This window comes from Trachinotus anak, unplaced genomic scaffold (assembly GCF_046630095.1).
Source record: "Trachinotus anak isolate AG129_WGS33_773 ecotype Australia unplaced genomic scaffold, CSIRO_AGI_Tana_v1 ptg000018l, whole genome shotgun sequence".
NCBI classification, from domain to species: domain Eukaryota; kingdom Metazoa; phylum Chordata; class Actinopteri; order Carangiformes; family Carangidae; genus Trachinotus; species Trachinotus anak.
Window position 1 is genome coordinate 19,757,273 of NW_027273869.1, and position 27,882 is coordinate 19,785,154.

General features: G+C 40.6%; 1 protein-coding gene across 1 annotated transcript; it reads right to left on the minus strand.

The window, feature by feature from the left end:
• Positions 1-839: 839 nt before the first annotated feature.
• LOC139635215 (potassium voltage-gated channel subfamily A member 1) lies at positions 840-27,882 on the minus strand. The gene is made up of 2 exons (XM_071502323.1): positions 25,053-27,882; positions 840-963 (listed from the first exon to the last, which is right to left on the minus strand). Exon 1 carries the CDS (start codon positions 27,670-27,672, stop codon positions 25,948-25,950), a length of 1,725 nt encoding a protein of 574 aa, XP_071358424.1. The 5' UTR covers positions 27,673-27,882; the 3' UTR covers positions 840-963; positions 25,053-25,947.

Consider the following 27,882-nt stretch of genomic DNA (forward strand, 5'->3'; position numbering starts at 1 on the left):
CCACTTGCACACATATGTACTCATGCCACTTACAGTTGCTTGATTGATATGTAGGAGGAAGTACAAAATAACAGCAAGAAGAACAGGCCACACGAAGGTAGAGAATACTAAATACTTCAGATTCAAGCCCCTGAACGTACAGTAGAAACCAAAACATCGCTCGAAAATCCAACAGCTAAGATGAGCTAACGTGAGAAACGGTGAGACCCTGAATGCATCTTGCTGTTAGGGACCCTGGTGTGTTTACAACACCAGGTGCATTGTTATCTGAGATAGGCTATGGCTTTGGCCCTGGTCAGAGCAGGAGGGGGTGCAGCTGAGGAAAACTAAACTTGGACAAAATTGTCTTTTAGCAACAACCAAACGTCCTCTCTCCCTTAAATGTACTCAAATTATTATTTTTTTCTCTCTTCATCTGTCTTATCGTTTTAGAAAAATAGAAATCAGGAAAACATCATTACAAAAATAAACCAAAAAATTCCTCCAAAGTCTACATCCACATGACAACTTCACATAAATATGGGCTGATATTGCACAGTAAGGGATTTCTTCTGATCTGAAGTAAATCACTGACACAATCTGATAAAAAAAAAAAAAAATGTTAGGACATTAATTGATCAAAAGTTGCATGTCCTGGTTAGGTTTGATTATTATTATTTTTTTCTCCAGAGAGACAAAGCAGCACAATCCCAGGCCCTCCTACATCAGGCAGATGCTGTATATCCTCTGAGTCCTGCTCGAAAGAAAACACCCAAAAAAAGAACAAAAAAAAAGAGCAAAAGAAAACTTCAGAAGTATCACTGGTGAATTTGGTTGAAGGCACAGAGTTCAAAAAGGGTCGTAGATGCTTTTTCTCCTTTTTTTTTTTTTTTTGAAGAGCAGCAGCAGTTTTTTGTTTCCATGTGGAGGGGATTCCTGCGGTCGGGTCGACTCCTGATGGTCGGAGGGCAGGGCTTCAACTCTCTGTGGAGACAGGAACAAACAGAGGACATGTTCATTGTTATTGAGCAGAACATGAAGCAGCGGAGGAAAGTAACTGATTACTTCTAGATTTTCAGGTATTTGTGCTTTACTTGAATATGTATATATACATTATTGTAATGTTACAATAATGTATATAATAAAGAAATAAAGTGAGTCTGTCCTGTAACAAATGAGGTCAGAGGTCAGAAGGTCACTATGACCCGTAGTTAGGTTTTGTTGCTAGGCGACATCTAGTGGTCGTAGCAATGATGACAGGAGCAAAGGGAAAAGTGCGGTGACGTAGTTTATAGAGCGACAAAGTCCACGTCAGGAGGAGGTTGGGGTGGATGGATGAATATGACCCAGGAGAGCGGTGTTCGATTCCCATGTGACAGTGTTTATGTTGTTTAACTTGTTATTATTGTAACCATGACAACAAAGATCGTCTAATGTTGAGGAAGAACTTATTTTAACCCAAATCACCATCTTTACCTGAACCTAACAAAGACATGATGTTATTATAGTAACCATGGCGACAAAGGTCCAGTATACCTGACGCCTCGGGGTGAGAGGGAACCACAGGAGTAAAATTCAAATAAACAATGAGATTCATCACTACGAGCGACACCTCACTCACTTGAGCTCTGTTGTTTTAAAAATATTGATTAAAGGATCTTTAAGGACTTGATCTGACAAGCAATGTGCTGTGTTTGCTGCGATCGATTCTTGCACGAAAAGAAAATAGAAAAGGTAGAAAAGAAAACAGAAAATGTGCATGTGGTTGCAGGGTCGTGCTTTCCAGGCAAACTAAAACTGAGATGTAATCAGCACTCTGTCAGATTATTAAAGAGACTGAAACCAAAGTGTGAGGTTGGTAAAATGTCAGGATCCTGACAGCGGGTGGTTTTTGCAGGGTGGTCAACAGCTCAGCGTTGATCTGGTCCTCCCACCCCCCACCTTTTTCAACATCTTCCTCGAAGTTAATCCGTCCCGCAGCGGCAGATGGTGCTGGGAGCCTCCGTGGCTGTGGCCTCAACAGCTCCTGTAGTTATGAATGATTGCATGGTCTTAGGCATTAAGTTGGATCAGTGTAATCCACCGCAGCATATGCAGCAGCAGCCCACAGGGCCAAATCCAGCAGGCAGGAGAACTTCCCTCCTTCACTTTCGTCATCAAATACTCTCCAAGGAGGCCACAAGGTGTTAACATGGCCTCCGACGGCCCCCTGCCTGATTATAACTGTACGTGATGCCACACACAAAATTATTATATTATTACATAAGCTTAGGATAAAATTAAAGTTAAACAGAAAATTAAAGGAAGTCTTTAATCTAATTTTGCGAACCCATCTGTGCTGTGAGGCCTGAATTTACAAGGATGAAAATCATCCGACTGCATCGTTTAAAGAGGCTAAATTTACCTGCATGAATCTCACCTGTACAGGTGAACTCTGATGCAGAAATTTGTGCCACTGACTGATCACAAGCTGTCTTTGAGCTGAACTTTGAGGGGCCGGAGAGTCCAAAACAGATGAAGCTGAACTTTGTAGCTTTTTAGTTGATGGTACAAATACGTTTATTCAAATAAACTGTGTGAACTTTAGCGTCCCATTAGCGACCAAGCTAAGCTAAGGAGTTTGCTCCCTTTTTTTGTTGTAGAGCTTTATTTTTTTTTATTGAATGAAATGATGGACAAAATGTCAGGGAAAGTAAAGGAGCTGTTGTTTCTGAGTTCACTGTTAGCTCGTTAGCTTGATAGCTGCAACTTGACATTTTTCATTCATAATGTAAACGAATCCCTTCATCTTCCTGTGACCTCATGTGTGCTGGATTTTTCTGAATGGCTTAATCATTGATTATCCTGTGACCACTGGGTCTGTAATCACTCGGACGTCCTCAGCAGGACGCCTCGCTCCGTCCTCGCCAGCAGACAGATGATTATTGATCTGTTTAAAGTCAAACTGAAGAAAGAATCCTTAAAGTTCATCAAGAATATTGCTCATGTCTAATATTGTCAGTTTAGACGTGTTCTACAAAAGTAAATAAGTTCAGCCACAAAAATCTATTTGAGTCACTTTCCAGGTTATTAAACATCAGGCTTATTGTGTAATTTTAAATATGGTACTTAAAAACAGGCTTTAAAGACCATTAGATTGTAGAATTTTAATTTATGGTCTTCATACATATCTTTTTGGTCAAACTCCGGTCTTTCAGCTTTTCATTTTAATTTTAATTGTACAAATGTGTCAAATTTGGCAGAATATATTGCAATATAGTAGGTATCTAAATGCAGAGAAAGAAATATTTCTATCATGGTAAACATGGTGAATGATTTGAACATGTTAACTTGCATTTGAGGGAATCATGACGAGCATATTGCACTATTTTCTGTCACTGAATGATTCACTGATTATTAAAGAAATATACATCACATTGTCAGAAAGTCCTAATATTTGCACATCCATGATCCCTCCACACCCCAGCTTCCCTCCAACTTACAGTAATGCAAATTTCTGCATTATTATTTGCACACATTAATTTCTGTCAGATGCATTGATAATGGAAATAATTGGGTTGCAGCCTTACAGTTAAACTAAAATAAATAAAGGTCTTAAAACGTTGAGAGAGAGTCTCTCTTCCAGACGGGGGCCACAGAATGGAGGACGGAGCTTCCATTATTGTTGATGATGCACATGAGCGGTGCAAATGTCCAACACATTAGCGATTAATCAAATTATGTAAAAAGCTTTTGGAGCCCCGAGCAGTCCACTTTGCCTCTGATCTGTTGGTGATCTGTTTAAACCATTTCAAAAATTAAAAATATCTCTGAAGCAGTAATTGTACACAAGTATTCTAAGCTTTGTGTAGTTGAAGTAGCAGTAGAAGCTGAGAATACCTCTGTATTTTGACTACTGATCCTTTAACTATATTTAACTGACAATATTAATGTACTTTTGCTTAAGTGCAGTTTTAAATGCAGGACTTTTACTTGAGTAGTTCTACATTGTGGTTTTCATACTTTTTTCATACTCAGCAAAGGCTCTGAGTGTTTCCTCCACCACTGCTTGTTAACTCTCTGGTATCTTCAGTCTCATTAAAAACCACAAGGTGGAGCTGCAGCATTTCTCCAGATTTCCCTCCTCTGTCGTGTGGGAGCTGTATGTCTCGCTTCGGTCTGAGAGAAGAGAGGATGCTCTCATTTGTTTACTTCATTGTTTTGTGGTTTGTCCAGTAAAAGCATGATCAAGATATTTTATGATTAACTTCATGAGGGCAGGAGTACCTGTTTCTGGGATCTTTCACCTTAACGCTGTACTTGACCTCTGCAGATATACTTTTACATTAAGATGGAAACAGTGACATTTGGGCGCTCCAGCAGTCTTATTCCCCTCCGGACTATTTCAAGCATGAATATGTCGTGCAAAGCAGATTAAATGCAGAGAGCTCTGCATGTATTTATGTATGTATGTCTCTCTTTTGGTTCAGATGAAGACACGTCCTGCAGATCTGGTGTTACACAGTGGGAAAATATGCACAGAGAAAAAACTGTGTGTGTTAGATTTGATGATTCATTGCTGGGGTTGTGAAACATCACGCTAACCTGCAGGGTGTTTTTTTATTCTGCTGTCAGCTTTCAAAGTGGGAGAGGTTTTATTTTATGTTTCTTGGTACCAAGGCTAATTTGGAGTTGTTCGTGGTTGCTATGGTTACTATTTTCCATATTGAAAAGCTGCGTTTGCAATAAGCTTTCTGACCTTGACTTTCATCCTTTCAATTCACGTATTTATTGTTATTATCATAAGTGGCTGCTGAAGGTCATTTGCATTAATCACCACATCAATAACACATTATGAGTAATAAAGTAGTGCTGATACCAAGCTTTATTAAATATGAGGTGACAACTGGACAGTGTGGAGCTGTGACAAAAGTCACTAAGAGGCAATTGGATTTGGTAAAAATATAAATATAAAATAAATGTACAAATATAGGCTTTACCAGTGGACATTTTTTTGTTTCATTTTTCAAATGAAACTTCAGCAGAACTAGAAAAATATGTATTAAAAGATAATATTTAATAAAATCGACTCTATTGGCATCTTTCATTCATTTCATATTTTTTTGAAATAGGTGTAAATTTATGGCCCTTTATAAATTACTCAATACTGGATGTTTACAAAATCATTATTATTTATTTGTTTATTTTACATTTCCCTTGATAAACAAATACACTAGAATATATCAATGATTGAGAAAAAGGTGATTTAACAAAAATATAACAAAGATTAAATATTAAATATTATAAAAATAAAAAAATTCTACATGATTATTGATTATAATTGGCTCTGTTAGCAGCTTTAAATGACTCTCATCATATTTTCTTATTTGATAGTTGTTGCTCTGGGACTGGGACTCCTTAATATCCTGTATTTTTAATGATGACTTTTTTTCATTTTCATGCTAAAAACAAATACATTGGGATATATCAGTTATTTAAACAAAATTACATGGCAGAAAAACATGCAATTAAAAACTAAAATGCCATGTTAGGTATTACCTACAACATGGGGAATTTACATAATATGCATTGGACAAATATGGTGCCCCAGAAATAACAATATTATGTGTTTTGTAATGTAATTGTACATTTAAAGTCAGTAATGTATCCAAGAGAAGTCACAATATGAATATATGTGATTTGAAACATTGGAAATATTGAATATAATCACTACCTCTGCAGCTTCAACACAAAAAATAGTATAGATTTAAAAAAAAAAAAAAAAACAAATAAAAATGTTGCTTGAGCACTAAAATAGACAGTGGTGATCGACGAGGTGTGGCTGTTGGATCTGTCTTTCATCAAAGACCCTCCCTGACCTCTGGCTGTGAGGGTGGCCGGCAGATCACGTAGCATGCTCGGCATTATGTACTTAATAACAGACACCGCAAATCCAGGCAGGACAGGTTCCAGCCTCAGTCAGCACAGCGCTGCAGCCTGCAGGATTTAGCTTGAGCCAAAGTGTTTTTGCAACCATTACACAGATACAACTGCAGTTTTAAAAGGATCTGCCCACATTTCAGACATCAGCGGAGAAAAAAAAAACATAACACACACATCTCAAATCTGGATGCATAAATTGACCATATCCAAATCTGTTTTCACACCCAACCTACATAATCTGGGGACGGTCTGGCTGTTACTTGCATGGACAGGAATTATGGGAAATCTGACAGTGACAGGCTCTCAAGTGGAGGCCTACAGCTGTCACAGTATATCAGATATGCACACATAGTGTTGGCTGAAGATGCACGTTGTTGGAGCCCTAATATAGACAGAAATGATAAAAGAGCTGCGGCTACTGAATCGGTTTTTCACCTAAAGCTTCATTCAGTCTGGATTTATTTCATTACCTGCCCTGGTCAGTGATTTTAATCCTGTCATTTTTCACCCCCACCACAACAACAATTACAGCCACAATGATCTCCTGTGTTTTCTGTGAACTGGGCTCCTGCCGTTTAAATCCCATCCAGGAGTCATGTTCTTGTTTTTTAAAGTGGATCTCTGACTTTTTTCTGCATGAAGAGCTGTTTGTCTCTCTATTCAACAAGTCATCCAGTCTTATGGACCATAGAGGCTGTTTGTCCCTACACTCAGGTACGATCCAGGAGCGAACCAGCAGCAGGCATACCAGTCCTTCATCATCATGGTAACAATGATAAACACACAACGTTAGGCTTATGGAACAATCACAGTTTGGATTAAAGGAAGGACTCAGACTAGAGGACCTTCATGTTCATGGTTACAATAGCAATAATGTGGTTAAGGTTGTGGAACCGAATTAACTATGAGCACTTCCTGGATTACTCTGATACTGAAGAAAAGTTAAAAACATCATTATTCAAAGGCAAGTTCTGCAGCTTCATTTTTCTGTGATTTCTAACTGGATATGTGGTCGTATTCACAATGTATGTCAATGTTTCTCTTTTACCTTCTTTCTGCTTAACCTCCATGTCCAGACAATATCCTGTAATTTCACCAGGGTTTAAACACTGTCCAGAACGATGAGTTAAACGACTGAGGAGCACATTGAAGATTACACTCCCCACCTCCCTCTGTAATGTTAATCCTGCCTTAATGGGGCTAAAGACATATTTTTATTGAGCCTCATCACTGACGTAGTTGCCCAAAAAAGGAGGGTAAACTGTAAATCCTATCTCCTTAATATCTCCAAGGGATTTATATCATTAGGGTTTGTTTTAGTCTGTAAGTAACTTTTCTGCAAATGAAAAAAGGGCAGTTTTGTTTTGATACATAAAGATTTGTGTCATAGCATTTGATTACAAGACACCAACATGAATTCAGTGTAATTCGAGAGAGAAAAGAAGAAAAAGCCTGCACATGGAGGTGGAAGTGGGCGTGGTCACATGGCCGAGGTGGGCGTGACCTCCAGTGAATTACATTCAGTGTCAAGGAGAATTAAAGTCAAAACTCAACATTAAAATGTATAATTATTGTTCATGAAGTCAACTGATAGTCACAATGACTGTGGTGCATGTAACAGGGTGTCAGTCATTATCTGTTTCATAACATTCACTTTATTTTGTTCATTTTTATCAGTGTGGTGTCACATCCGTCTGTGTGAGGCCTGTGTCAGATCATTCATGCTCCATGTCCTCGTGACTGCAGCTTATTCACAGTGTTTATGGTGCAGTTTTAGAGCATTTTACAGCAGTCACTCACATTTGCATGATGCAACGACAGGTAGCTCAATATTAAAGCTGCATCCAGTCTAAAGGCAGATGTCCATGTGTTTGTGATTATAAAGCAGGTCTAGGTTCTATATTAATACTGTGAAAGTATCAAAGCCTCAGTCCACAGAGAAATGCACACAGCCTGTATTCAGACACTGAGCCTTAAAACCAGCCGTCAGGACTTCTGGAACTTTGTGATGTCACAACAAAACAGTCACCGCTCTCAGCCACACACCAAGCCCCGCCCACCTGGACCCACCATCCAACCTTGCAGGATTTGGTGTTTACCTGAAATCTGCTCCAAAGAAACGGAAATCTAACTTTATACAACATGGGACCTTTAAAAGACCCACACAAGCCGACAGGATCTCAGTATCATAATCCAGCATTGCAAACCCCACTTCATATGCCTTAACAAACTTCTCTTCTGATTAGTAGATTATGCATGAAAATATGAAAACATAATCTAAAAACATCAGTACAATTATTACACTTGCTTCCAAGCAACAAGACTACATGCTAATGCTGGAATGCTAATGCTGGAATGCTAATGCTGGGGCCTCTGACAGAGAAGATATATCCCACTTGGTGAAAGAGCTTCAGACATGTCAACAAAACTGTTGGAAGAAAAGGCTGCAAGTGCACCACTGCTGCAGTTCCAAATAAAACCCAGCATTATAGGAGGTCATGTGTACACTGTTTTTTTTTTGGGTCTGGTGACACTTGAACTCCTACCAGTCTGTAATACAACAAAAGATGCTAATTTAACCTCACCTCTCAAGATAAGCGCTAGGGCTAACACCTTGGAATAATGGGGGAACGCTCTGAGGTCGGAGCAGTTGAAGTTGGTGTTTTGCTAAAATGCCAGCGGGTGTCATGTTTACCATGTACCAGATTTAATAGCAAGCCAAAGTGGTCAACTGACGGAGCCATCCACAAAAAAAAATAAATAAATAAATAAACCCAACAAATTTGGCTAAAAACACAGACGAAAATATTTATTTTTCTGGGGAAAATTCAAAAGCTGGCAAAAGCACAATATAGAGCTCCTGAAATAAAACAGCTGCTAAACATCCTGTATCTCTTGAATGACGTCTATATCAAACCGTCTTTATTCTTAAAAATATAACACTTTGAGAACCACATAAGAAAATTGTATAACACTTGTATAAACACAATCCTTCAAAATAAAAGTCTCTATTAATCCACACAGAATTTTAAAGGAATTTAAAATGTCCTGTTCATAATTTTGCACAAAATCGTGCATAAAACTACATGTTTGGAGGTCTGTTTAGAAAACTGTATGGATGGAGTTTGTTTGTCACCTCTGTAGACACCTTTGCTTAAATATTTACCTTTAAAAGGTACAATTATTTACTGAACTATGAACATCAGCTCTCATTTGGTTTGTAACATGTCGTGATGATTGTACATCTATGAGCAGAAATGTTCTCCTCCCTGGTGCTCCACTTCTTCATTGGTTTTGTTAATCGTCTGAGATGAATGAAAGAACATTCAGCCCTGCTCGGCGTCAACACAGCCCACGACTTCACACCCTCGTCCTCGCTGAGAGGGAAGTGTGATGGAGATGAGCTGCACTGAGACTGTCTGCTGCAGAGATGTTCAACAGAGTCACATAGGAGACGGGAACTGATTTTATCCAGCACCAACACGCTGCTGAGGTCGCTCTTACGGAGGCACAGATTCTGCAGAGATTTGCAGCGTTACATCACCAAAATGACCAAACAGTACCCAAGGTTAACACCCGAGTCAAAGCACTGCAGGGTCTGTGATGAGCAGGACAAACACTTCATACAGTGTTTTGTAACACAAAAAGATATATAATCATCAGGCCAAGAAAATAAAGCTTAAAGGTCCATTAGTCATTTTTTTTCCCAATAACAATTAATCAAAAGATGCATCATGTTAAACTGTCACACAATCTGCAACTCTACAGCTAAAGAGCCAAAACTTCCCTCAGGAGCTGGTGGAGACCAAAAACAGAGCTAAAATAGAGAGAACACTTTTGTTATTCAGCACATCTCAGTGAAAGTTATGTGCTGCAGCTGCAAATCCCCCACCCTCACAACTACCACGCACTTTATTTAAACAGAAAACAAGACTTTGTGGTTTAACAAGCAGCCGACTGTTTGGAGGTATCAGCAGCTTGCTGGTACTGTGATACTGAAGACAGGTATAAGGAGCATCTGTCTGCTGCAACAACTGATCATGTTGCTAAACAACCAAACTACATTAACTGTAGTTTTTACCACACCTGCACCACCTGTCCCTGTCACCTCGCCTCTCTCCTCCTGCACCTCCCTCACAGTTTAAACCTGTGGTATATAACCAAGTGTTTCATAGCTGGACACCGCCCTGATTTATGACCACTATGCAAAGTTAAAGAAGAAGTAGCCCGATCTAAGGACGCTGCCCGTCCTCACTGTGAAGACACAACCCTCACACTATCACATCACTCCTCCGTGTGTTTGCTAACACGTCCGCTCTACATAGTCCAGAGCAACAACATCACTTTATTTATAGCTCAGAAAATCTTTCATTGAAGTCATTGATCAGATTGATTACATGCAAAAGCAAAGGCATACGCTACACTCGCTTATATAAAGGGGTGGACAAAATATTTTTAGCTCCTGTCAGAACTGTATTGTGTTGTTCTGACAGGAGCTCTAACGACATCCTCCAAAATGATCACGCAGCTAAATTAACACCTCTGTAAAACAGTTTCAACAAAAGCTGAACACTAGAGCCTTTACAAAGGCAGAATTCACTGCAGGACTGTTTGTATTAATCTGCATTAGTTTAACTGAGGTGTATACAGATAAATGACTGCCTTCATTTTTGTTCTGTTAATGACATAATCTCCCTTACACCCTCCGTCATGTCTCCGTCAGAGCTGACACACATCTGTGACCAGCATCCACAGCCTCAGGGTTTATTGGAAGCCGTGTCGTTAACGGTGGCCGACCGATGAAATTCAATCAAGCGAGGCCTGCTGTGATTGGCCGCTGGGAGCATGTGACCTCGCCTGCTGCGTCTGCCGTTGGTGTGCTCTGACACCAACAGCCGACTCCGCTCCGATTACTACAAACAGCACAACACACACACTCGCATATCCTCTATTTATAACTGGGGTTAGACATGGTGAATATTATTACTGAGTAATTAAATCTGTGTGTTCATGCATGACTGATGTGGCACATGGAGTCGAACGTGCTACTGTAGCCTGTCAGCTGAAAAACTGAAAAAAGAAAAAAAAAACAGAGTTATATGACGCAGTTGTGCCACCTCGTCTGTGAATAATGAAACAGGATTTTCCCTTTTTAAGCTCCTAAAAATAGCTCCCAAGTTCAGGGGGTGGGGGGTGGGGGGGTCTGTTACTGTCCATCCTTTCCAAATGGAGGGTCACATATCCTGTGTGCTTCACTTCATCATTTCATATCACTACATTATGTCTCATCACACACAATATGTGATATAATCAGTCAAGTCAGTTTTAAGGTGCTTACACTTTACTGAGCGACTGTATTGAACTTACAAAGTCAATATATTATGTCACATATTGATATCTTAAAATATTATGGATTGTTATAGAATAATGTACCAAACCATGAATAAAAACTTTATTTCAAATTATTAATTTGCTAATTATTTTGTCAATCAATGTATCATCTTGAATAGAATAGTATGTCAAAAATCTGTGAAAACAGTGTCTTACACAACAGACGACAACTGGAATTAGATTTCTATAAATATCTTTTTTCTAGCCTTACAGTGCAATAAACCACACCAACTAATATGTTATGTGGACTTTTAAGCATTAATTTTTAGATATTTTGTGATAAAATGCATGAAAGTTCGTCCCTGACCGTAGATAGACAAAACAACCCCAGTTCAAGGTTTGAAAGACAATTAAAATTCACTTTTTAAACTGAATATAAACTGATTTTATAGTTTCATTTATGTATTTTTATTTACAGCATGTGTCAGTGATATTTGTTGTTCAAAATCTACTGTTATAGCATCTACTGTTACTGATTTCAAAAAGTTAAACTCTAAAATATCTTTTCTTGGACATATTGTTATGAAATTAAATTAATATTTGCCAACTTTATTTATGTTTCATCTGAAACATCCAGTATTAGCTGAGCTCTAATATACACTGTCTATATAAGTATATTAAGCGTAGTATACAAATATATAAAAGTATTTGCTTGCGTACACGGTGCACCAAACTCTAGAGGAAGTGTAACTGAACGGAGGACAAACAGTTCGATAGATAAACTCAGATAGCTGATGTTACCAAGACAAGAAAGACGTCGCTCTTCGTGTCCGATCTGAGATGTTTGACAGTGATGAGGACGGACTGTGAGCTGGAAAAGATCCGCCTCAGTTTGACCTTTGGTCAAAGTGAATTCATTACGAACACCGTACATCCAGTCCTCCCTAAACCGCAGATTTGTGTGGACAGCAGAGCCTCACAGGGGCGTGACACAGGCCTCGGGGCCAAACTTCATGTCTCTGTCATCTCTCTGAAAAGCTCCAGCCTCACATCCCAGCTGCCTCTTTGACCTGCTACTGTGTTCACACAGTCTGAAGGTGACAAACTCAAACTGTGCTGCTGCACCTTTTTCAAGGCTGCATTTATAACTGTGTTCCTGCATCTCATATCTCACGCTTATATAACCCACTGCTCACGTGCAAAAAAAATGTAGGAGGTTTACGTCTTGGATCCGAAATGATATCAGTGTTAGACAAAAAAGTATTGAGACAATCGATACTAGCAACAACAGCTCTGAGCCTCTCCTCTGATTGGCTCTGACTGTTTTCTGAGTGACTCAATAAAAATACAGCAGATTTCAGGTAAACACTCAGAGAAACCAAATCCTGCAAGGTTGGATGGTGGGTCAAAGTGGGCGGGGCTTGGAGCGTGCCTGAGGGTGGTGACTGCTTTGTTGTGACATCACAAAGTTCCAGAAGTCCTGACGGCTGGTTTTAAGGCTCAGTGTCTGAATACAGGCTGTGTGCATTTCTCTGTGGACTGAGGCTTTGATACTTTCACAGTATTAATATAGAACCTAGACCTGCTTTATAATCACAAACACATGGACATCTGCCTTTATAGAATATGGGGCCTTTAAGTTTAGGGGAAGATTGCTCATTTCGTTGATTGGAGAAAAGACAGAAATATCCCACCATCTTTCTTAAAGTGGCCTAAACAACAAATATTAAAACATGAATTGCTTTTACTCACCAGGAGTAGATATTGTAGGACACAGTGGTGGAAGAAATATTCACGTACTTTTACTTTTGCAAAAGATTAAATACAACAATGTAAAAATATACTATGCATTCAAAGTCACTTAAGAAGTTTTGTAGTAACGAACCATTTTCATGTTTTAGTTGCTGCTGTTGAAACTACTTCATATCTGTATTTTTGGTTAAGTTTAACTTCATAAACTGATTTCCCACAACAACATATTTGTTAATGTAAATTGTTAAATACAAACATATTTTTTTAAGAGCCAGTGCTGTTTTAGTAGTCTTCTTCACAGATGTGGGTTGTTTAGAATAAAGCATTTGGAGTCAGAGTCTGTAATACAAGTGAAAAAACAAAGCACTAACAGCTCATCACCAGAAATGGTGCCAAAATAAATTCTGTGGCTGTAGAAATTCTGTAGGAATGCCAAAGTATTTTCTATCTTTTTTAAAGCCCAGCATCTGATCTGATTTTAGTTTTTATTGTTTAAGATGAATACTCTCTGAGCTTTCAGTCTCTTCCTGCCCACGACCCTGTCTTTTTTTTTTTTTTTCATGCCCACGTATTATTTAACAGTCCAAAGTGACCTCTGCTCTGTCAGACAGACGGTCTGCAGCTTGATGTTCGGCCTCTCTGGCTGACGTTTCTGCAGAGTGAAGCCGTGCACATGCTGACCTTTATGTTCCCGCTGCTGGACTCTGTAAGCCTGTTGCACAATGTCAACACGTCACGTCTACATGTCACTTTTCGCACCAAAAGATCTGCATGTGGCTCTATAAGAAATACAGGTTGTGTTCATGTTTTAGCTGTTAGCTCCAGTATTAAAGGGTCAGTTCACTCAAATTACAAAAAGCCTATTTTGTCACTTCCCTCTAGTGCAGACACAGATACTTTTGATTTATTGTTGAGATTCTGAAATATCTGTCTCTGAAATTTCCACCAAAAACAAAAAAACTAATAATAATAAAATTGCGTGTCCATAAACATTAACTAAGTGGTTATTTTAACCAAAATCATGATATATTCCTAAATGTAAAAAAAGCTGTTAATATTATCACTTTTAAATCAGATTAATTTTTTCCACAGTGATTTGTAAAGTCTCACTGCTCAGATTTTTGACTATTTTATAAAAGACTGCAACTAATTATTTATCTGGTGCATTAATATGTTGATAATTGTCTCAATTAATTCCAGTAAATTTAGTAAAGTTTGTAAATTTTCATAAAATAGTGCAACCTTCAAAATATTTTGTCCAACAACCAAAAAGACCAAAAGCATCAAATCTTTACATTTAAGAAGCTGGAACTATGAAATGTTTGGTATTTTTATGTGAAAAATTACACGTTCATCAAAATAGACACTGATTAATTTTTTGACAGTCGGCTGGTCAGTTAATGAGCTAAATGTTTCAGCTCCATCAGCATCTTGGGTAGTTTCCCTTTGAAATATAAGTATAAAGAATGAATAACACAAAAGCGGAGGGTTAAAGTAACCCATTGCCTGCGTCTGAGGCATTTAGGGGACGTTCGTAAATTGTAGCATCTACCAAGAGTCTGTATGTGGGGGTGGGTGGGGGGGTCTCGATGGGGCTCTTTGCCTAGGGCCCCCCCAGACTCTAGGATCAGCACTGTGTACATTCCACCACAGGCTAAAAGCCTGTAAATTAAAGGAGAGAAAACTGGACAAGAACAGCCAAGAGTAAGAAGAATGAAGAGTGATGTGCATCATGATTGTGTATCTAATATTTTGTAATCTTACGTAACACAACAAAACTCTGTTTCCACAAAAAAAAACAAATACTGCCAACAATACTTCCGTGGCTTCTGATTGGCTGTGAGCGGCAGTGCCCCGAGGTGTCATTATCGTCATCACCATCACCATCACCATCATCATCATCATCACTTTCAGCAGCAGTGTAGGTGCTGTGGTGCCCTGGGGCAGACAGTTACGGGGCTGCACTTAAAGCAGATGATGCAGAAGTGATGGCAGAGGCCGCTCATGTGGAAACGCTGCATTCAGTCAGTCTGGTTAGATAACATTCCTCTGATGCCTCTTTGTTTGCTTGTTTTCTGCTTATCTGATTTTTCTCTCTCTGCTTGCAGAAGCACCACAGTCTGTAATGACCCGATCCTCTGAAATACACCCGACACTAAAATATAATCTGCACTAACATGTTTCTTTAGCTTGCACATGTTTTATGATTTAAATTTTACTGGCCATTAACGCCATTGAAATCATCAACCTTTGTTTCAGCTGAGCTTTTACATTAGTGAGGTTGTATATTCACCATTTTGATATTACATAGCAAATCAGATTTTTCCACACAGCTCCTGTTATATCTTCTTCAAAATGAGCTCCCCTGCCTCTTCAGATTTTGTTTATTAATAATGTCTTTTTAAGTGTCTTTTTTAATGAATTCCCTTAAATGTGATTTTCAGCCAATTAAGAGAGCTAATGAGCTAACTGAGAATAAAAAATGATAGAAAAAGGAGAGAAATAACAGAAATATGCCCAGTTTCTTCTGAGCTTTGAGGTCAGCCAGAATCTGATCAATATACAGTATAACTTCAATTCTCAAAAAAACTCCTCAGGTGACACAGACATTATTTTCACTCAGGTTATACTTGAGAATATACAGTATTTTGTATGTTGTAGTCTTATAGATGTTTGTTCTTATGTCTGATATTTCCTATTGACCTCATACTAAAGTTTCATTATCTACATTTTTAAAGTGAATTTATTATTAATTCTGTTTTAATTTAAAGTTTTACGGTGTGTGCTGGGGTCCTGGCGGTTTAAACATCCTGGTTTGAGTTCAGCCATAAAGAAATAGAAGAACAGAAATGTGATCTTCTGTGTTTCTTAGATTCTTCTTTTCTTGGTTGTTTCTGTCGCTTACAGTCTTGGCCTGTACAATGAGGACTCGGTTTATTTGCATTTAATATGTTAAGTATTCATTTATCACTGAGACTATTGTCAGGATGAGTCAGTGTGGTATTGAAGTGGAGGTGACGTTACCATGTGTGAAATTAGCAGTGGACCCCCCCCTGCCCGCCCCACCCTGGTTGGTTTGATGATCACAGTAAAGGAAACAGCAGCCGAGCTGAGATGGCAGCGGAGGGCAGGAACAGCGAGAGGGATTAATTAGCATTCTCAGTAGAGTTTACATATATTTGATTAATTCAGGCCCTCACAATGCTTTCCATTTTAAAGATAACCGCTCTTCTCCCAGGCTAAACAATTAGGTTACATAAGCTCATATGAGTCTTACATTTCCATGTCACAGACCTCGAGCCAGCTGAGCAGCTCGGCTGAAAACCCTTAATTATCACACGCCAATGAGGCAATCATTTTCTATTTACTCGTGTGCTCCCTTCTACACACTCGGCTCCAGTTAATCTCCCAGTACGGCCCAGGTTTAAAATAACCTACGTGAGGATGTAGTGAACTTCACGTTGCCATTTTGCTCGGTCTTTTTTAGATAATTGTGGGCGTATGGGCGTTCGCTGCGTTCAGGGTTATTGTGGTGTTCTCTGTATGTTCCACTGCTGGTTCAGAAATAAGTGGTCTATTTATGTTCAGTAAATGAGTGTACAATAAAGTTCAGCTGTCTTAAAATGTCCATCTGTATTTAGTAGTAGTAACTGGTGACATTATTTAGCTTCATTCTCTTATATCTTCTTATATCATATTATTTCAACATTATCTAATTTTATTGAATTTTTATATGGAAATGTATGTAGTCATTAGGTAAAAAAATGTCCATAACAACAAATAAATGTAATGATATAATGAATAATACAAATATTCTGAAAATATTTTTCCATTTGTATCACAAACGGTCATTCCTGTTCTCAAAAATGTATATTTTTTGTTCACAAATGAACAGAACATAATGTTAAACGCTGGTTTAAACATTTCACACATTTTAGCGTTATGTTAATAGGATGTCAAATATGTTGTTTATCTACCCTGTCTTTGGATACAAGTGAAAGAAAATCGTAGTCATACAATTAGCACCAAACTGTGTCAGCTTTTCCCAGAAAAATCCTGGTGATTAACAGGTAAATACGTCTTTTTTTTTTTTTAGGGAATTATGAGGAAATTTCTAAATAATTAGCAGGAAACTAGAGGAAGCGTAAAAATAATTATTGTAATCAGATTAACTGCTAAAAATCAACTGTTTTCAAACCACCTGTCTGATTCGCCATTTACCCTGCACACAACTGTCTCCATCACTTCACCATCAGCTGACACTTCAACTCCTTTCAGTGCTGTACAGTTCAACGGCCTACAGGGTTTAAACTTGGAACTGAATTTCCTAATGCTCTCGCTAACAACCCTTACAACTGATTTCCACTGCTTTCAGCTCTTATAGTTCAACTGACACTTCAGCTCCTTTCAGTGTCTCTGCTTCAGCACTCACCTGTCAGTCCCAGTAAAATGTCGGTGGCCTACACACAAACCGATTGATCCATCTTACTGTCAATCAACATATCAATAGCCCTGGTCCTGATAAATAGTGTGTTGTTGTAGTGATCCACGCAACTTGTCAGCATCACTTTTGGTCGTTGCTCTTCATCGGTTTTTATTTTATTCTGACAGGCTGAAAAAGGGACAATATTACTCAGTGGCAGGTAAATTCAAACATCACCTGAAGATGTCAGCTGTGATGAACACCTGTGCTCCTACGACTGAGCCTCCACACACAAGATCGGTTCTTATGCAACTGCAGGGTTACCACCAGAGATTACAGCGTGTGTGGGAGGGGGGGTTTAGGTTTTTAGCTCCAGCTCCAGCTCCATCCAAACTATATAATCTATGCTAATTCACAAGCAGCCAGTAATTATAAAGTCAAGGGTCCAAGGTCACAGTGTTTTGGTGATAAAAACATTGAGTAAAATCACTGAACCTATGATATTATACATGTTTTTACTCCAGTAGCTCAGTGTTTTTCTTCAGTTCTCCAGTGAAGCTTCATCATGACTCACCTGTGGGTGATGAGAGTGACTGTGGCCCCCAGAGAAACACCTGGATGTGTAGGACTTCATGTTTGTGTTTGTTTGCCTGGAGCTAAGTGTTGGTTTTTACATACGTATGTTTTAAACACAATAAGTAGCATTCTATTTTTATCTTGAATACAACGAAAACTGACTTGTACTCCATTATTTTTGCTTGATGATCAGTTCCGGTGTGTTTGTGGGAGAATTATTTGTTTATTAACCTTTTTTTTAGCAGGAAATGCCGACGTTTTTCAGCCCTGAGCAGCGTCTGCAGACTGCTTCACTCTGCCCCAACTACCTGCACCAAGAAGCGAGGGCAGCTTGGATGTTTTACTCGCAGAGCTTAAATGAGGTAAAGATGAGGTTATTAACATTTTCATTAACTTCTGGATTTCGGTGTCTCGTGGTCTTTTAGAGAATGATCAAACTGAAACTGTCGACGTGACGGTGACAAGAATAAGATTTTGGAAAGAACCACTGGAAATGATGCCCCTGGACATGTTGGCACTCGACAGATTTAAAGCTTCAAAAACATCTCTTCACAAAGCATCTAACACCAGGTACCATCACCTGCATCGCACCTCCTCCCAACAGTCAACATTAGTGCATTAGTACTGCTCATCAAGCCTTTTGATTACAGTCATGACTCTGGTTTCTACAACCAAAGAATGAGTGTAAGAGTTTGTTTTTTTGTATGAAAATCAAATGAAAAGTGTCAACAGTTGTTGCAGTGATGTGAGGATGCCGCCAATGTAGAATACGTCATGGTTGGATGAAGACTGAGTCCGGTGCAGACCAGAACACACCTGGTGGAGCTCTATCAAGGTCAAACTGTCCCATGGACGGGAATTTTTTTGCAGCTAGACTCAGATTCTCTGACAAAAGCCCTGCAAGTGAAAAGCACAGTTTCCTCTGGAGTCACTCGCTCTGTCAGCCAGGACGAGCTCAGCCCCATCTTTGCTCTCTCACTGCTTTCCCACTTTTTTTGAGCAGCAGTGGAGGTTACAGCTGAGGACTGCCACTGTGTGTGTGTGTGTATATATATATATATATATATATATATATATATATATATATATATATATATATATATATATATATATATATATGTGTTGTGTGTGTGTGTGTGTGTGTGTGTGTGTGTGTGTTACGTAACTTCCTCATGGCTTTGTTTCTCCTGCTCCCAGCACTTTCCCAGCCTGTGCAGAGCAGAGCAGGGGTTACAGAGCTGCAGAAAGAAGCTCACGCTAATCACCGCACCCCTCAGTGTCTTCAGAAGTCACGGGAAACGCTGCACGGACTCGTCTCCGTCTTCACATTTGACAACTGGAGCCAGTGTTAATGCCAAAAGCCTCACTCAGCCATCTCCAGCTGAGCTGCAGCGCCACATATTTACCTCTGACAGTCACGTTTTAATGGCACTAATCATGGCTGATGGGTTTGTGTGGTAACAGCAGTGTAATTAGATGTGCTGCTGCAGCTCCTCAGCAATATTTCTTATGTTGCTCCCCTGTCACGCAAAGCACAAGACACCCACGGATTAAATGCTTTTATGAGGGTAAAAATAGAAACATGATAATGCAACACATGTAAATACTGTACTTCTAATGTGTGTTTATTTATATGAATGGCGGAGGCCTGAGATTACAGAGCAGTTTGGATTAGTCATGGAAACAGTTTTCACCGTCTCTCAGCTCTCAGTGAAATGAGATGTCAATCAGTTTGACAACAGGGACCGGATATTTTTGTCAGCATAAACTTTTTAAATCTTTTCCAAGTTTTCGAGGACACGGCTTAAAGTTGAGGCTCAGATCCAGCCGGTCGCCAGAGCAACACAAGGCGTTCGAGGTCAAATGAAACATGACGGAAAAATCTTCTAAATTAAATCTGAAAGAAAAAATCTCCATGACAAATTACAAAAGGCAACTCAGGTGTAAATGAGAAGTTATGCGGCAGATATGAAGAGATTATGATGTGATGAAGACACAGAAAATTATTCTACAGTAGTTTTGCTATTTAATCAAACTTTTTTAGAACAAAAATGCCAAAAATATCAAATGTAAGAATTTCCTGTTTTCCTATGTATTATATCCTCAGACAAATAAAGACATTTGAAGACCTCACTTTGGACCTTGATGGTGATTTTTCACTATTTGATGACATTTTATAGACTTAACAATTTAAAACCAATTAATAGATCACAAATCAGGCCTTAGACGTCCCATATTTTCCACTTTTGAAGTGTTGATCTCCATCAGAAGATATATCTGTGATTTAAGAACCAGAAACCATCTCAGTGTAGTTTTATATCTCCTCTCTCAGGCTTCTCTCTGGAGCTCCAGTAACAACAGGTCAGTCAGCCAATCAGAAGAGAGGATCTGAACCTCTCTTCTGATTGGCTGACTGTTTTCTGAGTGATCCAATAAAAATATAGCAGATTTCAGGTAAACACTCAGAGAGGCAGCTGTCAATGAGCACAACATCAGACCTACTAGGAAGCCGAACAAATCAGAGGTCAGGCTTTGTTATGTGTGAACTGAGTGCCTCTGTCAAAGGAACTGGACCCAGTCCAGTCCTTGGAAGGATTCCTGAAGTGGTCTACAGGGTAAGGGATTGTGGGGGGGCTGGGGGTTGATAACATTTCTTTTTGTAAAGTTCATCAAACAATGACAAAGAAACGCAAAATGCCCAGAGAGGGATGCTAAACAACTTCACATAGATTTGTCGCTTGTAAACGTTGTGTCTGTTTCAGTCTTTGGGCCCCACAGCCTATAAAACGGTGGGGGGCCTTTAACATGTCTGTGCCCAGGGGCCCGTTGTCTCTAATCTCTGTCCACCGCAAACTGATCTTTTCATGTGATTCATGTGGGAACAATATTAACTTTAGTTATTTAAGATCCATCTATCATCAGCTTCACCTGTTCAAAACAGGTGTGAATTGACATATTTATTCCTCAGAGTATCAGTCTGTTCCTTTACCCCCGGATGTTGAGAGACTATAGAGAAACAATCAGCTCCAAACCCTCAGTAGCAGATAATCCTGTGATAAATTACTGCTTCTCGATGAACAATTGAAGGTTGTTTTCATGTATCTGTGGATGGTTCTGAGCCCCCTCTTTAGCACAGCCGCTGCTCGCCAGCAGCAGACAGCTTCCCCTGATTGGGATCTGCAGAGCGCCAGTTCACCAGATTACACGGCAGCCGCGGCTCTGCCAAAAAGTATGAGTATTGGACGGCGTCCCGGGGCTCGTGGATAGTCCTGTTATATCTGGCTAATTGATGCGTCCAGCAGATAACGAAGGCCGTAGAGCAGTTTATTCTGACAAAACCACATGACAGGGAATAGGTAGAGATGAGACAACATTACAGTGGTTAAAATACATGGCCATAAGTATGTGGACAAAGATTACAGCCATATGTGTTGACACAACATGTGATTGGGAAAAATGGCATCACGGGCTGTAGCATAGGCTGTAGCATTTTTGAACATCAGCTCATCAGGTCACATTGACAAGGAGTTTAATTTAAATTTAATTAATTAATTAATTAATTAATTTAAAGAGCTACAACTGAACAAACTCTGCCGACTGATGAACATCATGCGATATGATCAAAAGGTCAAGAAAAGCTACTGTAGCTCAGCTTTAACTCAATCAGAATTAAAAGTCTTAAAGGAACAGTCCAACATTTAATGAGCCACACAAGTTCGACCTCTGTGTCCTCTGACCATTGTCGGGTCACATTTTAATTCATCTAATACTTTGGTTTATGACAAAATAAAACATCAGCCCATCAGCCTCAGCTGGAATTTGTGTTTAGTGCTAATTAGCAAACATTAGCATTCTGGTAAGCTAAACTGATACGATGATACCTGCTAGACATCAACATGTTAGCATTGTCACTGTGAGCCAGATTCTGAACTTTGAGGGATTATTAGAGCCTGAAGAATAAGATCGTATTTGTTCTTAAGGACATGGACCAAGTTTAGTTTCTGCAAATCAATTTTCCACAACAGAAAATAAAACTATACATATCCAAGCTACAAATGCACCCATGAGCTGAGAGGCTTGTGAATTTATGAGGTTGTAATGTCGTCCCAATACACGAAAGCCCTCACAGTTTATGCTCCTGTCATGTCACGTCACATTCATGGGTTGTGATTGTGAACATTTGGCTTTGTTGACGCTCATATCGCCTTGAGCCACTGTTAACATACATTCACTTTCACATCTGCCACTCCTTCACTTTCTACTCCAGAAAGAAAACTAGAACAGAAAATGTAAAAATAAGGAAATCAGTTAATCTATCACTAATATTTACTAGTGTTTTTTTTTTTTAAAGAAGTCTGTCCTTAACAACCAATCAGGAGCATGCATGACACAAAGAAGAGGAGATGGTGATGGAGGCTGTAATTACCCAGTGAAATCAGATGAAAGTAATAAAAGATGCAGGCTAACATGTACATTGGCTTTTGGTCGACTGCATCCAGATGCTGCACTGCTGGCGGTGTGTCAGCGTAGGTGAGGCCACGTGGATCTGCAGGACAGATTTTTGTCCTGCAGATTTCTGCTGACTGACACAAGCTCAACAAGACAGACATGATACTAAATGACCATTTTCTACATCTGAAAAAGCAACTGTTGTCGTGGTTGTAAAGTCACCATACTGTAGAAAGCAGGGGAAAAAATGAATAAAGAAAAAATGTTATGTAATCTAACCAGATTCAGGCAGCGAGGGGACCTGGATCACTCACAAAACCAACAGAAGAGCCCCTGAACTGATTAAAGGCAGGAGGACAGAGCTGATGGGTGATGAGATCAACAAAAGCAGAGCAAAGATGATTTAACCAAAAAAAAAAAAAAAATCATTTTCAGATACTTGAAGGGTGGAGCTGAATGTGTCCTCGTCACATGAATAGTCCCATGAATGGGTAAATATTCACAAAGACTCCCGGGATTAAATACTCACAGTGTATTAGCTGAGTATTGAATTCAGCCTAAATTACACTGCAGTGAACAAAATCCCGACACGAAGGAGGTCAATCAGTGTACATCTGTTGAGGCTGTTTCTCATGGCCCCAATAAAGAGACACCTTTTGCTACTGCTACATAGCCAACGTTAGCATTAAGAGCTGTTTACTGACCAGTCTGGAAGAAACATTGTAAGTTCACTCGTGGGAAGCAACCCTCTTGTTTTGCTTCTATTTCTATCACTTCCTTCTACAGGAGCATACTAACTAGTACTACTATACTAGCAGACTAACCAGCTAGCTCCGGCCCAGTCAACCCGTCTTGTCACTTTCCGATACCGAGTCACTGTAGCGTCAAATCTGCCTTGAAGAAGTAGCTGCTCAAAGGACGTGTTATAAAAACAGCTTTTCATGCTAACGTTGGCTATGTAGCATTGCTAAGACTTACAAACAGCTCCTTATCTGCTACAGCACTCAGTGATATTTTAGACAACAGTTAAAAAAACACCTTATACGCTTGGCTGAAGCGAGAAGGCAGTGAATCAACAAAACAACATGCAACAAACGAAAAAGTGGAAAGAAACTTTTGAGTGAAGCGATGATGAGGAGGCTGGAACCTTGAGCTCCACCAGCTGCTTATCTCCATCAACCATATTCACACAGCAGGAGAGGAGGGAAACAAACAGTCATTTGCATTTTCTTTTGCAGATGTTCTTTGGTTAAGATTTGCACTATGTTTGGATGGAGACTTCACCTCCCTTCACCAGCCACGGGTTTATCTTTCTCACATATACTGTCTGCTTGAAACAATAACAAGTCTGGTGAAGCGAAAACCAACATTTTTATCCGATATTTGCACAGATTTCACAGGCCACAGGCTTCACCTACATCCCAGAGAGGAAGAGCAGAGCCGGATGTCAAAGTCTGAAAATTCTGGATCTAAGTTTTGGTTTCACCACAGTGAAGAAAAGAATAAATCAGATGATGAATTATGTTTTGATTCTGCCACCATGGTTTACATAGAGATCACTACACGACTGCATGACTTCCAACACTGTGTCACAAGGTTTTCCCAGTTTGGTGGAGAAGAACAAATCCAACACCTCTGGGATAAACTGGACGGCCAACAGACCAGATCACCAACATCAGTGGCCGTGAGAAGTGGTGCAACACGAGGATACGGGTCCTGTACATGTGCAACTACAGCGAGCCCCCTGTTCCTCCTTCAGTACCTCCACTGTCACTGACTCAACAAGTAAACACAACTGAGCTTGTTTTAAATAAAGAAAGATGCCAGGATCAAAGGTTAAAGGTCACTGACTCTCACTCTCCTGGCAGCTCTCCAGTCAGTTACCAACACACACTTATCCTGATGTAGTAATGATCACAGTCGTCCTCACCCTGCTCCGTCACAGCGTATCATTATCCTCTAAATAACCATGATGTCTGCACTATTGACTTCACAGCTGATAGCTACTTAAACTGACTGATAGATTAAAGCAGAGCATGTCCACGTTTGTTGTCTGTAATAGCGGACTACATCCCTTTCTTTTAGCCTCTTTATCATAATTTACATTGAATAACTTTACATGTTCCAAAGCAAGCTGTAACTTTTTAGATGTTTGCATCATTTTTTTTTCTTTTTCAATTTAATCTAATTTGATTTGTCACAGATTTATTATATTTGTGTAAAACCCATTATAAGAATTTTCCATACGGTGCCTCATGTCATCAATGCACAGAGTACGTATTATTTGTTTTCTTGTTTGGTAAAAGTATAAAGTAGTAAAAAATAAAATAAACTATAAAGTAAACTACTCACATATCTGTTCTTTGTCTTCACAGTTATATATATACATGTCCTTTATGGAACTTGGACGCAAGGATTTAATTTGGTCCCTAATTATACTCAATACATGAGGAGCTGTCCTTTCAGCACTGGTGCTGAATGTATGGAGAAATATTAGGGACAAAACTGCTCCATATCTGCACATAACTAATCGATTTCAGAGAATTTCCATCAAATAAAAACTCATTTTAAACCCAAATTATGTTAAATATATCACAGATCTTTGTTTCATGACACTAACCTGGTATCAGTGTTGCTCGATCTCTCCAGATGGTCTCTGCGCTGTCCTCTTCTCTTGGCTGTCACTCCTTCGGTTGACGTACTTCCACATTATGTCCTTTTTCTTAAAAATTCAAAAGCGTTTTTTAGTTTAAAACAAAAGGCTGTTTTTCTTTAGGTTCTCTGAGAGTGAATCGACTCTCATTTAGAAAAAAGGAAAGTGTTTCACTTCTTTTACAGAACCTGAGTGGAGGAGAACAGGTGTCTGCATCTCAAAAAATATAGTTGTGTTTTTTTTTTTTTTTGTTCCTCAAAATCTACAATAACACCATAATCCAATTCATAAATAGTAGGCCTATGGGAAATATGTACACATTTGCTGCAACTTCTCAGTGTAAACATAACGACTAAATGTAGGGAAGGTACGAAAAAACAAAATTTGGCTTTTTCTTTTGTTGCACTACTGAGTAGGGACTGTTTCCTACATTATGTACAAAGAGTACAGTACTAGTTGGTCCTGTTAATCCTCTCCTGATGTCAAGTAATTATTCCAAGTCCTGCTTGTCCTTGATTATCTGTAGCACAGGCTAGATGTCCTATTTTTCCTCCAGACTAATTCATCCATGAGTTAATGTTCTTTAGGTGTTCCTACTTTATTAAAGGGCCACTGTGTTGCATCACATGCACCGTGGTTTGTTCATAACTCCTCAGTTTTTTCACTAACGGATGTGCTCACCAGATGAGGGGGATTAAAATGTGCTTTTTATAAATCAACCCCCGTCGCTCTTAAAACTTTTCAGGATTGCAATGTGTTGATCCTCCTGGCGGCGATGTGCAAAGACTTAAGAGCCCATTAATGGGGGTTTATTCTACACAACTATGGGCCTTAATAGTTTTTTAAAGTGAGGACTGCAGGACTACAGGTCTGTCTCCCGTGTGTCCAGGCAGAAAGCGTAAAGGGATCTCTTGAAGTCCATGCTGCTGTTCGCCTTGATGTTCGCCTTCTCCGCCGAAGCGGCCGCATCGTTGTTCTCCACGTCCTGCGACTTGGTCGAAGATTTGCTCCCTTTGCGTTTCGGCTCGGGACTGGCCCGGCCGCTGTGGGGCTCGTCCTTCAGGGAGGACTGGTCCTGGTCCGTCTCCCGGTGGTAGAAGTAGTTGAAGTTTGAGACAATGACGGGCACCGGCAGCGCGATGGTGAGCACGCCGGCGATGGCGCACAGGGAGCCCACGATCTTCCCGCCGACCGTCACCGGCCTCATGTCGCCGTAACCGACGGTTGTCATGGTGACCACCGCCCACCAGAAGGCGTCCGGGATGCTGGAGAAGTGAGACTCCGGCTCGTCCGCCTCCGCGAAGTACACGGCGCTGGAGAAGAGGATGACCCCGATGAAGAGGAAGAAGATGAGGAGGCCCAGCTCCCGCATGCTGGCCTTCAGGGTCTGGCCCAGGATCTGCAGCCCCTTGGAGTGTCTGGACAGCTTGAAGATCCGGAAGACCCGGACCAGGCGGATGACCCTGAGGATGGCCAGGGACATGGCCTGCTGCCCGTTCTGGTGCTCCTGGCCCTGCTGCTCCGCCAGCTCGGTGCCCACTGTGATGAAGTAAGGCATGATGGACATGATGTCGATGATGTTCATGATGGTCTTGGAGAACTCGGACTTGCTGGGGCAGGCGAAGAAGCGCACGATGAGCTCGAAGGTGAACCAGATGACGCAGGTGGTCTCGATGATGAAGAAGGGGTCGGTGAAGGTGAGGGACGGCCGGGCCGCGGTGCTGTTGTCCAGCCGGCTGGTGACCGGCAGCTCCCTCTCATCCCGGAACTCCGGCAGCGTCTCCAGGCAGAAGGTGATGATGGATATGGTGATGACGATCACAGACACGATGGCGATGCCCCGGGCCGGGCTGGAGCTCTCCGGGTACTCAAATATGAGCCAGACCTGCTTCTGGAACTCGTTCTGAGGCAGCGGCTTCTCCTCCTCCTTTATAAAGCCCTCATCCTCACGAAACCTCTCCATGGCCTCCTCCCCCAGCTGATAAAACCTGATCTCATCCGCGAACACATCGATGGACACGTTGACAGGTCTCCGGATCTTCCCTCCTGACTGATAAAAATACAAAATCCCGTCAAAACTCGGTCTGTTGCGGTCGAAAAAGTACTCGTTCCGGAGCGGGTCGAAGTATTTTATCCTCTTGGCTGGGTCTCCCAGTAAAGTATCGGGGAACTGGTTCAGGGTGCCCAGCTGGGTCTCGTACCGGAGCCCGGCTATGTTGATGAGCACCCTCTCGTTGCTCTCCGTGTCCATGTCCATGTCCAGCAGGTCCTCGTCGAACAGATGGGGACTGTGGTCCGCGCGTAAAAGCGCATCCATGGCGTTCTCGCTGCAGCTGAGCGTGTTGTTCATGTCGTTGATTCTCCAGGAGCTCTGCCGCGGCCGCTGCTGGGGACTCCCCCGGGTGTTCAGCTCCTTGCTGTAGTCCTCTCCGAGGCCAGTTTGAACGAAGCCCGACTGAGGGACATCCAGCGCGTTCCGGCAGCTCTCCTCGGCATTGTTGCCTCCACCTCCACCTCCACCTCCTCCACCACCACCACCGCTCCCTTTGGCGCCGCCGTTCTCAAAACTCACCAAGGCTATCTCCATTCCGCAGCCATCAACAGTTAATGTGTGAAAAATAAAAGAGACTTGTTGAGCTGCGGGGGGAAGAACATCCTCTCCGATATTTTGAGGAAATAAAAAGTTGAAATAATGTGCAGCAGATGGAGCCGAGCGGTGGATCCGGGCCGCGGCTCCTCTTTACATCACTGCATGTGTGTCGGGGTTGTTAAGGCTTAAACCCAGCGCTGCTCTGGA

Bases quoted from the DNA above. Each gene is read 5' to 3' on its own strand.
- LOC139635215 (XM_071502323.1), bottom strand. From the start codon at position 27,672: ATGGAGATAGCCTTGGTGAGTTTTGAGAACGGCGGCGCCAAAGGGAGC.